Source organism: Mus caroli, unplaced genomic scaffold (genome assembly GCF_978045245.1).
Source record: "Mus caroli unplaced genomic scaffold, Mus_caroli_1 scaffold_16, whole genome shotgun sequence".
Taxonomy (NCBI): Eukaryota; Metazoa; Chordata; class Mammalia; order Rodentia; family Muridae; genus Mus; species Mus caroli.
The window spans coordinates 3,104,120-3,116,766 of NW_028227271.1; the positions used below are offsets into that span (position 1 = coordinate 3,104,120).

Consider the following 12,647-nt stretch of genomic DNA (forward strand, 5'->3'; position numbering starts at 1 on the left):
GCCCACAGAACCAGGCAGATTCCTCCGATGGACAGCACACATGCTTGGCAGGTCTAGCTGTCTGGGTACCAGTCAATGCCTATCTTCCACTCACAATTTAAAAGTGTCAATCTCTGGACCCATCATTACAGAGTAAGGTACCCTACACAGCAGGCTGTGACTCTTGTCTATGGGTTTCATCTCTTAGGCTCTGAAAGAGAAGCAGTCGTGTTCACTACTCTTGATATTTCCCACAACACAACAGATTTTGCATATCATGGATAGTCGATAAACATCAGACACAAGAATAACTGGACAGAGGTCAGAGGTCAAACCCTGTTCTCACATGCTGGGTGACCTTGGCACGGAGCTAGGTTAGAGCTGCTGTAGAAGCTGGTACAAGCTCCCCGGAGCTGGGGCCGTGCTGCCTTGCCTTTCTGGGATTCCTTCGGAACTAAGGCCGTTCAATGCAGAGTGCAGTATTCAATTCATGTTGATTACCAGCGACTGGTACAGAGCAGCCTTCAGAGCAAAAGTGGGACCCACAGCAGTCGAGTAATCCAGGACCTTCTGAAAGCTAGAGGAGCTGGTGGGTTACAGTCAATTAGAAAATGCCCATCTTACTGCTAAATATAAGTGGCGGCCTGGATTCAGATGCAGGTGACATTGCCTGGCTGTATCCTTGAATCTGGGGTGGCTCAGCCCAGAGAGGAAGTGGTTCAGGTTGGGGTTGACCATGGAAGGAAGGGGGAAGAGTTGTGCCAGACCACAGTTCTTCTTGGGCAGCTAGACTGTGGTGGGGGACCTGTCTGTCTGTGTCCTCATTAAGTCTGAGAGAGGAGGGGCTTGTGTGGGCATCTTCCTGTGTCCAGGTGCCCCGAGAGTTACTGTGCATGTCTCCTCTAGGAAGAGAGGCAGCCTAGTCTCAGGTGTCATCCCATATTCCTCCCCACGGCTGGAATCCATAGCTGCTTAAGTGCCTCGGTTTGTTAACTGCAAAGACTGCCCCCTTTCCCTGGAGTTTGTCAACCTGACTACACCTGGAGTTAAAACCCAAAACACAGAGGGCACCCCCGTGAGGGTTTCTGCTTAATCTGAAGGGAGGACCCACTTCTAACACAGATCTTGAAAGTGGGAAAGCACACCAAGGCACACCTTCAATCCAGATCTTTTGAGGTGGGAAGACTGCCCTCTAATCTGAGCCATGCCTTGTGCTGGGAGCCTAGATAAGGACATGGAAGAAGGAAGACTTGCTCTTGGCCTCCTTGTTCTCTAGCAAGTCGATTCCTTCCCTGGCATCAGAGCCTGGTTCTTTGGGATTCTGGGGGACACTGAAGACCAGATGAGATGTCCAGCCTTGTGGGTTGGACAATGAGTGGATTCTTGGAACTTCTGTTTTATAGGCAGCTATTGCTGGACTAGCTGGACCACAGCCTGTAAGTCATTCAAATAAATCCTGTCTGTCTGTCTATATTCACTTTGTAAATTCTGGTAATCTAGACAACCCTGACGAACACACCTAGCTTCCTGAAACAGGAGAGGATGAGACAGTGTCAGCCCCTGGACGCACTCACTAACCACAGAGGTCGAAGAGAACTTGGGAAGGGAATGTGTTTATGAAACAAATCACCACACAGCCCACGAAGCCTCTTCAAAACACGCCCACCCCGTCTCCAGCCTCTAGGTCCTTCATCCTAGTCCCCGGATGAATTCTCCGCAGCCCTGGTCCTGTGAGTCTCACACACCCTTTTTTTAGATGAAGCAAGAGAGAAGTTTTAGTTCCTGCAGAGAGCAGAAGACGGTCATGGTTAGTGCTGGTGGGGCAAGAATCAGCTGCTGCCGCCGCTGCTGCCGCTGCTGCTGCCGCTGCTGCTGCTGCTGCTGCTTCCAACCTGAAAACATAATACCGGAGCTCGAGGCCACAAAGCCGTGGACAGGATCATACAGCCTGGAGGACGAAAGTTTTCATTTGGTGATCACAGCAGAAATGGTGGCCATCATCTCAGGCCCCTTTTCCCAGGAGAAGTGACACACCTGCCAGTCAACTGGCACACCTGGGATGCATCCATGGCATGGACGGGAGTAACAGACCCCGCCCCCAATCCCGCCATCCTACTTCATCCCGAAACCCCACCACATTCCTGTAACCCACTTTATCCATACACCCCACCTCATGCCCGCACCCCACCTCATTTCAGAATCCCATCTCATAGTAGCAGAAAGGGGATGTCCTGCTGTCATAGAGCAAGAACCTTCCGCTGTCCAGCTAAAGACAGGGGATTCTCTGAATCTAAATAAGCCAGGCCCAGTGGTACAAAGGCCAGGACAGGCTATGGGCAATGCAGGGTCTTCAGAGGTCCTGTTCTTCAAAGAAGAGTTAACTGTCATAAGTGGACCTTCACCCAAGCCTGCAGGTATATACCTATGGCTAAGCTAGCCCCAGCTCCTGCTACAAAGGAGGAGGAATGGATAACTGGACACCTACAGCCACAATGAGGAAGTCCAACCAGCACCAGGCATTGGTGAAGAACTTGACGAAGCCATAGGCTGTCCATTTGAGCAACATCTCCAGGATGAAGATGTAGGTGAAGACCTTGTCCGCATACTCCAGGATGGTACGGATGGTCTTCCTCTGCTCAATGTAGATGTCCTCGAAGGCCTGAAAGAGACGTGGCGCCCGCTGAATCATGGGTGTGTGCTAGCGTCACGGCTCCTCACACCAGCTGCCCACCATCAGGCTCCTGTTCCTCCACTCTGCTCCCTGGCTTCCCCTCCTGGCTTATTAGTTAGTGAAGCTGGGGATGGAGCCCAGGGCTGGAAGTATGAAGAGTAACCACTGAGTCCAGGGAAGTGCTTTACCGAGAAATAATTTGCATCCCATATTTAAATGTCTAATTCAATGGCTTTTAGGATAATATATATCCATCACCTGAATGTATAACATTTTCATTACCCACCAAAAGAAGTTACACATTTTCTAGCTGTTACCTCTGGACCCCTTAATCTGCCTTTTGGGGGCACTTCATACCAGTAAGGTGATTCCAATAGATGTTGTCTTTGTGCCTGGCTACTTATTTTTATATAAAAAATATTTTCTTTTCAATCACATGTCTGTGTGTCTGTGTGCATCTCTGCGTGTGTTTGTGTGAGGGTGTGTGTGCAGGAGTGCAGGTGCCTATGGATGCTCCTGTACCTGGAGTTAGAGGCGGTTGTGGATGGCCTGCTAGGGGTGCTAGGAACCAAACTCGGGTCTTCTGGAAAAGCAGCACTTGCCCTTCTCAGACTCTGAAGGGTTCTCTGTGACAATCCGGCTGAACATGGGGGGGCAAATGCCAAGAAAAGGAGCCCACGAAAAGAGGAATCTGTGTTCAGTTCTGCATGGCTACCTGCTGCTGAGCACTGAGGCCAGAGCAGACCTGGATCTCTGGACACTTGTTATGAGGTGGGTTTTCCAGGGCTCCATCCTATCTACCTCGGGAAACAGAAATGAAGAGCAAGCAGTCTGGATGCGGAGAGGGACTCTCACCTTGGGAAGCTGCCTGGGGTAGAGCAAAAACTGGCAGTGACAGGTTTGTCTTCATCCCCACGCAAAGAGCGTTGCAGGGTCGAGAGGGTCGTCTTAAGGCCAGAAGTGAAGAAGGGTGGATTCTAGACTCAGCACCATATATGCCAGCCAGCTCAAAGCGCTTGAACAAATTCCTGTTCTTGGGACCTTGGCCTATCTGTCCTCGCCTACCCTCTGCTCACTGTTTCTTTGTACCCTTCCCTCACCAGCCGCAGCCACACTTCCCTGACTCTCACCAGGGCGCCACTGCTGAGGAGGATCATGAAGATGATGAAGGTCTCAAACCAATTGTGCTCCACAATGAGGAAGCAGGTTTTCCGCAGGATCCACCACGACTTGCCTAGTCCTTCCTCGATGTTGACCTGGCAGCACTTGAACCGCTGGACACAACCTGGCACCAATGGGAGACTCAGGTCAGACTGGACGCTTGTGCGGCCTGACTGGTTCCTTTTCCAGGCTCCCACTCCACAGTAGGGAGGGTAGCAGCTGAACATGGTAAGAACCGCTGAGGCTATGCTGCAAGGGTAATAATAAGGTAAGACCTTTGGAATCAGGAAGACTCCTACAAGGAAGCTGTGGGGGGGCGAGAGGCATGGTGACCACCCAGAGGCCTTTCTAATGGCAGTCTGGGGGCTGGTGCCAAAAGAAGATGGGCAAGAACAACTAGAGACTGGAAACTTATATATCAGAACTGGGTATGGGAAATCAATCAATCAATCAATCAAACAAACAAACAAAACCAAGTTCCACCAAAATGGCACCCAGCCACTGCGCCTCCAGCCCCGGCAGTCATAGACTGCATAGCACTAAGATCGTCCCAACCCATCCCCGCGCCCTTTCACCCTCAGTGAAGCAGGCGTCTGGATCCAAATATTCCTCAGGCTGCTCCACTGGGACTTCTTCCACCTCAGGCTTGATGTCGATGGTACTTCCTTCTGAGGAGCTGGTATCGTCCAATTTCTAGACACAGAGGAAGGAAGAGGATGGTCAGGGAGCTGTGCAGGGACACGTGCCCGGATCACGCGCACGTGACCTCTGCTGGGGGTCACATACAGACAGACGCTAACCACAGGGTCACGTGGATTCAGAGCCGGGACAAATTAAAGGGTTGACTGCAGCCTCAGACCCAGGTCCTCCAGAATTGATGCAACTAACTCTGGACTAGCCCAGGGAGCTCGGTCCCCAAGGGAAGACCTAGCACGACCCCAGGGCACTGGGCTGGCTCACAGAGTGGCTATTGTAGCTCTCTCTGTTAAGCCCAGGGCCGAGCCAGTCTTTGGGGCTGAGAGTGCCCTGTTGGAGAGCTCACACGCAATGTGGGTGGTTTTCTTGGTTGGGACCTTACGTCTTTGCTGCCTTCGGGGTCTGACTCGCTGCTAACATCCTCTGTGTTGAGGTTCTCGAAATCAGACTCGCCCACAGCAATGGGCACCCGCACGGTCAGGTTTGGGTTGTTAATGAAGGACATGTGGTCCTCGTCGATGATGTACTTCTCCACGCTGCTGCCGATGCCGCTAGTGGTGCCGTTCCCGTTTTTCTGGAAGTCGCCGTTCCTGTGAATGTCCACGCCGGTGTGGTTGGCGATGCAGTTGGCCTTCTTCTCATACAGCTCGTCTAAAGGTTTCACTTCATCAGCCTCCCGTTGCTTGAAGTGTGCCTGCATGAAGGCGTGCACCTTCACTTTGGCCCAGGCCACGCCCTTCTTGATCCGGATCACGGATATCTGCAGGTTATTCATTTCCCCGTCGTCATCCGTGGCCGCCAGATTGTCTGCGCTGAAGGAGCTCAGAAGCAAGGCCAGAAATAGGTTCAGCACCTATAGAAGCAGCAGCCGCCGTAGAAAAAGGAGCAAATGTGGAATTGTCTTAGGAAGTTATCCTCTCTCCTCAGGGTTACATATCGGAAGCCAACAGAGTCACATAGACTGCAAAGGGTTTCTGTGCTGTGTTGGCTCCTGTCATAGTTTTTTTGTTTTGTTTTGTTTTTGTTTTTTGTTTTTTTGTTTGTTTGTTTGTTTTGGTTTTTTTGAGACAGGGTTTCTCTGTATAGCCCTGACTGTCCTGGAACTCACTTTGTAGACCAGGCTGGCCTTGAACTCAGAAATCCGCCTGCCTCTGCCTCCCGAGTGCTGGGATTAAAGACGTGCGCTACCACGCCCGGCTGTTCATTTTACCCATTGTGTGTGTGTGTGTGTGTGTGTGTGTGTGTGCAAAAGATAGAATGCTTGACCTTGTGCACGATAGCGTGCTAAGTGTTCAGCCCCTCCGTGTGTTATTTTAAATGTTCACACTACCAGATGCAGATTTCTTTTGGTTTTACTGTAAGTAGTTTTGCACCTTCCCCGGCTCTTCTCTACTTTTACGTTTGTATGACAAGGCCCAAAATATATTAATTTTCTTATGACAGAAGCAAAGGTTGTATTCACTTTGAAAGAAAATTACTCAAAACCCAAACCAAAAATGCCTGTATGGATGACTGGGGAGGGCAGAGGAGTGCACAGAGTCATGCGTTTCTAATAACAGATGTCTCCAAGGGCCCGTGTTAGAAAAATAAAATTAAGTTCCTAGAGCCATACTTTCGTAAACAAACCAAAAAGGCAAAACTAATACATATATAAATATATATATGCCACCTTCCCTCAAGAATGTGCTCTGGAGTTTGGGTACACTTTAACGGCAGAACATGTGCACAGTATGTGCAAGGTCCTGTAACGTATTAAAAACTAAGCAAAAAAGAGTGAGTTATCTCTGCTCTCCTAGTGTTTACAAAAAACCCTTTGCTAGGAGCAGGGGCAGGGCCTGTAAACTGGCTACATGGAAAGCTAAGGCAGGACCACCAGAATCACGAGTTCAAAGCCTGAGCAGAACAGTACACTGACTTCAGTGTCTACTGCAGAGCCAGATGCCAAGCAGTGAAATGCAAGCTTGGTTTAAATTCCTCATTTTACTGTGTTGGATAACACACACTCCTGTTTTGGTCTCATTATGTAGCCCAAACTGGCCTTAAACTCACAATCCCGATGTCGAAGCCTCCTGAGGGCTGGCATTACAGGAGTGAACCACCCAGCTTGCTAACTGCTGTTAAATGAAGGGGTATAAATGATGACCAAGATCTCAAGGAGTCATTCCTGTTAGCTACATCAGAAGGTTGGGGCAGAGACAGAGATGGGCTGATACAGTGTAGCCAGCTGGAGGCAGCTGGATGTCTGGTAACACTGTTACCATCTGGTAACACATATATCTCCCTGGTCTACCCTGAAGAGACTCTGATCTGATACAGGGCCTGGCTCGACCTTTCTTCTACTGAATGCACCTTGTGTGACTATGATGCAGGTAGTTTTCTGATCCTACTATAGAAATGCAAAGATGCGGCCAAGAGATGCTGTGAGGAAGGCTGTAGGTGCGAGAGTATGTGAAGAGAGAAATAAAGGCAGAGGCTGCCTGCACAAAAGGGGTGGCGGAAGGGCCTGGACTTGGGGGAGGCATGTGGAGAATGTCAGGGATTGCAGATGCATTGTGGTGACTGTCTTTATTATGGGAGAGCCATGGTTGGCTTCGAGGAGCAAGGAAGCTTTTTACAGAAGAACTGGGAGAACTGATGTGAGTTTATAGGGATTGCGTGAGTTGCTCTATAAGGACTGTGTGAGCCACTTTATAGCGGGACCGTGTGAGCTGCTTTCCCTGCTGTCAGGAGCACAAGTTACCCACTGAACACGTGGCAAAGTCTGCGGACATTTCTGGTCATTGAAATTTGGGAGATGGTACTGGTAGCTGATGGGCCTTAACACATATCTGGGCCAGGAAAGAGTTCGCCAGAGAAGGTGGTGGAGAAGAAGATGTTGGTACTCACCACCAGGTTGCCGATGACCATGACCATCATGAACACGATAAGGCACATGGCCTGGCCGGCCACTTCCATGCAGTCCCACATGGTCTCGATCCACTCCCCACACAGCACTCGGAAGACGATGAGGAAGGAGTGGAAGAAGTCGTTCATGTGCCAGCGCGGGAGCTTGCACTCCTGGCTGATCTTACAGACGCACTCCTTGTAGCTCTTTCCAAAGAGCTGCATCCCCACCACGGCGAAGATGAAGACGATGATGGCCAGCACCAGGGTCAGGTTGCCCAGGGCGCCAACGGAGTTCCCGATGATCTTGATCAGCATGTTCAGGGTGGGCCAGGACTTGGCCAATTTGAAGACTCGGAGCTAAGGAGACAAATAATAAAAAAGGAAATGATAATCTGCTACCCCACATTGCTGAAATAAAAAAAAAAAAGCAGAATTAGAAGATTGGCTTAAATTTGTTTATCATCCATCCTTAGGAAATTCTCAGAACTTCCTGATCATGTCGCAGACTGTGAGTGATTAAACTGAGTTACAGATAAGAGAAAACTGATGAATTTCAGAAATTGAATGAAAAGTTTAAGTCCAGGTCCAAAGGACTGGCCCCTGGATCTTTACGTCATTGAGTCAGAACACAGCCATATCTGATTCAACTTTTGAGTTCTCAAAGAGACGAACTGGCAAGGGACGTGCAATCTGCAGGATACTCTAAGAACAATAAAATAATGCATTTGTTACCTCGAAAAGCACGCATTAGAAAATGCTAAGGATTTCCTTTTGCTTGCCAACAACTAACCAATGGCTGATATGAAAGATGTTCAGAATAATTTGGGGCAAGGAGAGACAGTACCACATGTGGGAAACATCTGTGGAAGGGGCAACCAATGTTAAAAATTCAGAAAACACAGATTTTGGTGTCTGTCAATCATAAGTGTTTATATTCTGTAATCATCACAAGGTCCTGGCAAACAGGTTGGGAATTATGACGCTCGAAGCCAGGGTGTGTTGGCCAATGTTACATAATAACATCTCTGCCGTGAAGTATCACTGTCAGGTGCCACATGTTACATAGACATTTTGGTAGATGTTGACAGCAGTAACTGGTACTGACTGGAGATGTAGGTCTGATCTGAAAGCTCGTGGGTCACCGGGCGCCATTCTGGACCACTCTCAGTTATCCCTGCCTGGCTTCTGAGTTATTCAAAATATTAGTTCTTAACTCTTTCTCCTGCAGTTGAGATAAAACTAGATTTTAAAAAGTCAACTATGTGGGGGGTGGCTGGAGAGATGGCTGAGGGGTTGAGAGCACAGGACCCCAGTTCAATTCCCAGCACCCACATGGCGGCTCACAACCACCTGTTATTCTAGTTCCAAAGAACACAAGGCTCTCTTCTGGTCTCCTCAAGGACTGCACGCAGCACACAGTTATGCAGGCAAAACACCCATACACATAAAGGAAAAAATATATAAATCTCAAAACAAAACTGTGGAGCAGCCATTTCAGTGAGGCGCCTCTCGTGCAGTGTCGGTTTTAGGAGCGCCAGCCAGGTCTTTTCTCAGGCTCCATGAGAAACCCACAGCCGTTGTGCTGACTGAGAGAACAAGCTGAGCAAGGTCATTCGGTGGCTCCAGGTGTCATTCACTCCTTGTTTACGGTGGTTTCTCCAGAATTACTGACCCATTTAAACATGCCCTTATACAAATAAGTTAATAATTTGACATTAATCACTAATAACACAGAAAATAAAGTCAATGTTCAATGACTAATTTCAATATGACTTAATAAAACAATATCTTAATTTAATTTCTGGAGGGGGGTACCACATTGAAGAAATGAAGAAAACCATCTTTAAATATAGAGATTCTCTTTATTTTGGGGAGATTAGACACAGAGGAACTCGAGGAGCCAATCAAATGACCTCAGGGGAGAGAAACAACCCGAGGAGCCAATCAAATGACCGTAGGGAAACAACCCGAGGAGCCAATCAAATGACCTCAGAAGGCCCTGGGACACTTTCACCTTCTGAAGCCATCATTATTTTCTAAGGAACCTCTTAAGAACTAGCTTCTTTGGCTTATTGACTTCAAACCCTAACTTTTACACCTTCTTACATTTAGCAGAAAAGGTTTCAAGATTTTAGTGGAGAGGCCAACTAATCGGCCAACCACAGCGAGGCAGGTGCACTTCAGGAGATGCCCTAAGTTATTTTATACAAAGTGCTGTCTGGTAGTCGTAAGACAGAAACGCGCAGAGAAATTGGAGGAATCTGGAATACCAATCGGAAAGATCGCAGCACTGAGAGCCCCTCCACGTCTGCAAGGCCCAGCTCCATTAAACTGAGGGAGACGATAAATCCGTCAAAAATGTTCCAGCCTTCTTGGAAGTAATAGTAGGGATCCATGGCTATGAGCTTCAGGAACATTTCTGCCGTGAAGATCCCAGTGAACACCTGAAGAAGCGGAGGCAGGAGGTAAGGAGGGGACACCAGAACGAACACACCTTATCATCTCTGTCAATACAACTTACGCAAGAATCAAGAGCCGGCTTTGGCCTCCATGCTGCAGGCCATCAACACCTGGACGTCCCATAGGCGTCCCATATGACACAGGACAGGCTCCATTTTGTTTGAATGGAGTTCTCAGTCCCAGCACTTCCATCTCTGTCGCCAGAGCCACTCGGTTCATATTGGGTGGGCACGCGATTAAGAAATAATCTAAGCAATATGAACAGGACAGAAGGCCACACCTCCTTTTAAAGGCTGAGAGGCATCTGGTGGTCTAATTTTACCTGGGAGTAATTATAATCAGCAACAATGTATCCGCATTTCAGAGTGGCTAGAGGGGACTCTGATGGTTACAGCAAAGAAAGGTAAGTGTTAGAGGTGTTGGATTTGTTAATTGCTCTGAACTAATCACTGTTCAGTGTGTACATGTATTGAAATAATAGCCGCATCCTATAAACACACATAAGTATGTACGTAATCACGTATTGTCCAAAGTGTACAAAACCAGAAGCAAGCCCACAGTCTCCCTGCTTTGCAAACAATTTCCATTTTCTATGATCTCTTTCTGCGTTTTAAAATACATATATATCGCAATACAGAATATCTTGGGCCTAATTCTCCAGCTGTTGCAAGTCTATCTCAGCGGTTGCATGTCTATCTCAGCTGTTGCATGTCTATCTCAGTTGTTGCATGTCTATCTCAGCTGTTGCATGTCTATCTCAGCGGTTGCATGTCTATCTCAGTTGTTGCATGTCTATCTCAGCTGTTGCATGTCTATCTCAGCGGTTGCATGTCTATCTCAGTTGTTGCATGTCTATCTCAGCTGTTGCATGTCTATCTCAGCGGTTGCATGTCTATCTCAGCGGTTGCATGTCTATCTCAGTTGTTGCATGTCTATCTCAGTTGTTGCATGTCTATCTCAGCGGTTGCATGTCTATCTCAGCGGTTGCATGTCTATCTCAGCTGTTGCATGTCTATCTCAGCTGTTGCATGTCTATCTCAGCGGTTGCATGTCTATCTCAGCGGTTGCATGTCTATCTCAGCGGTTGCATGTCTATCTCAGTGGTTGCATGTCTATCTCAGCGGTTGCATGTCTATCTCAGCTGTTGCATGTCTATCTCAGTTGTTGCATGTCTATCTCAGCGGTTGCATGTCTATCTCAGCGGTTGCATGTCTATCTCAGTTGTTGCATGTCTATCTCAGCTGTTGCATGTCTATCTCAGCGGTTGCATGGTCTTCCTGATCCATTCTGTTGCTCGTTACTGTTCCATTGGATGAAATGTTCCCAAGGAACCCCCTCACTGTGGGACACTTGGTGTCTCCTTCTGACCTCTCAGTATAACAGCCAATCCATCTATAGCTTGGTGTATGCAAGAACCACTCCCTTCTTCTCTGCTTCTTCTGCGACACAGAGCACTGTGCATTTCCTGAGGCTGACCCTATTCCACAGGCCTTAGGAAAGTAACATGCTGGAAGAATGCCAAATTACAGGACAGAGGCTTGAAGGCCAATACCTCAGGGCAGGATACCCACAATACCTCAGGGCAGGTTACCCACAATACCTCAGGGTGGGTTACCCACAATACCTCAGTGTAGGTGACCCACAATACCTCACTGCAGGTTACCCACATAGGATTCTTACTGATTATTACTTTTTTTTTTTTTTAAGCCATGACTGTCCTGAAACTCTTTCAGTAGACCAGACTATCCTTGAAATTGGAGATCTGCCTACTTCTGCTTCCCAAGTGTTAGGATTAAAGGTGTTTACTGCCGCCCAGCCGATTATTATTATTTTTACAGAGAACTTTTTATGCAACGGTATTGTAATCCACAAGGAGGGGCCAGTTCCGGCTCTTGGGGCGAAGCAGGGCACCTCTGCAACCTGCTTCCCAGCATCAGAAGCCAGTCCTCCAGAAGGAATGAGACGATTATGAGGATGAACAGCATGGCTATTGGAGCCAGGGGGCGGGGCTTCTATCCACTATGGAGGGGCTACTAGAAGTGGGCTAAGATCTGCCTTGGATAGCTACCCTACACTGGCACCGAGGGCCAAGCAGGATGGGAATGTATCCACACTGAAGGGTGAAGTAGGGCTGGCAGAGAAGGGAAGCTTAAGCAGGGCAAAGACACCATGTCGTCAGGGAGGATACGAGTAAGGAAGAACGCCCCTGCTGTAGGGAGCGGAAGGCCCCATGTAAGGTGGGGATGGGGTGCCCCTAAGGAGAAGTGGCCCATGCTGAAAGAACAGGAGGGTGAGGATGTGGTCTGGTTTGAGCCAGGTGGAAGTAAGTGACTGGGTCGTGGTACACAGATAAGTAGCACAGTGTGAGGAGTCAGGGTCTGGGTGGGGCGAAGAGAGTTTCCACGCTAGAGAAAGCCTATGGGGCGGGGGTGTGAGCGATGTGTCCAGGCGGGCTCAAAGGATGCTTTATGGTCAAGCAGGGCACACATGCAGGTATGTAGGCTGTCAGTCTTGGAAGTATGAAGGACTTTCCATATGAAGGGCAGTGGTCGGGATGCCAACGGGCTGGTGGTAGGTACTATACGTGTGCTGAAGCACCCAGCGTCGGGTACTGGAGCTCAAGCCTGGGTCCCAACCATTAGAAACCAACAATTTCTCATCTTTGTACTAAAGAAGGAATACATAACCCAAAGTCATGACTTCTTGATGTTTTAAAACTTCATACTTTTATCTTCTAAATAATATAATTAGATATGACTTAACGTTACAAGAAACTTGGCAGGGATCAGCTAAT

The 12,647-nt window shown here is 48.4% G+C and overlaps 1 protein-coding gene across 3 annotated transcripts in view; it reads right to left on the reverse strand.

Annotated features, from left to right (window-relative positions):
* The window catches only part of Scn8a (sodium voltage-gated channel alpha subunit 8), a 174,968-nt gene that overhangs the window by 26,330 nt on the left and 135,991 nt on the right, over nucleotides 1–12,647 (reverse strand). For all 3 annotated transcript variants that reach the window (XM_085831720.1, XM_085831722.1, XM_085831721.1), the window contains exons 15-20: nucleotides 9,664–9,837; nucleotides 7,394–7,750; nucleotides 4,890–5,360; nucleotides 4,387–4,504; nucleotides 3,781–3,935; nucleotides 2,465–2,638 (exon numbers count right to left, since the gene is read on the reverse strand). In XM_085831720.1, coding sequence (XP_085687846.1) covers nucleotides 2,465–2,638; nucleotides 3,781–3,935; nucleotides 4,387–4,504; nucleotides 4,890–5,360; nucleotides 7,394–7,750; nucleotides 9,664–9,837 — 1,449 coding nt within the window. The remainder of the gene's footprint in view (nucleotides 1–2,464; nucleotides 2,639–3,780; nucleotides 3,936–4,386; nucleotides 4,505–4,889; nucleotides 5,361–7,393; nucleotides 7,751–9,663; nucleotides 9,838–12,647) is intronic.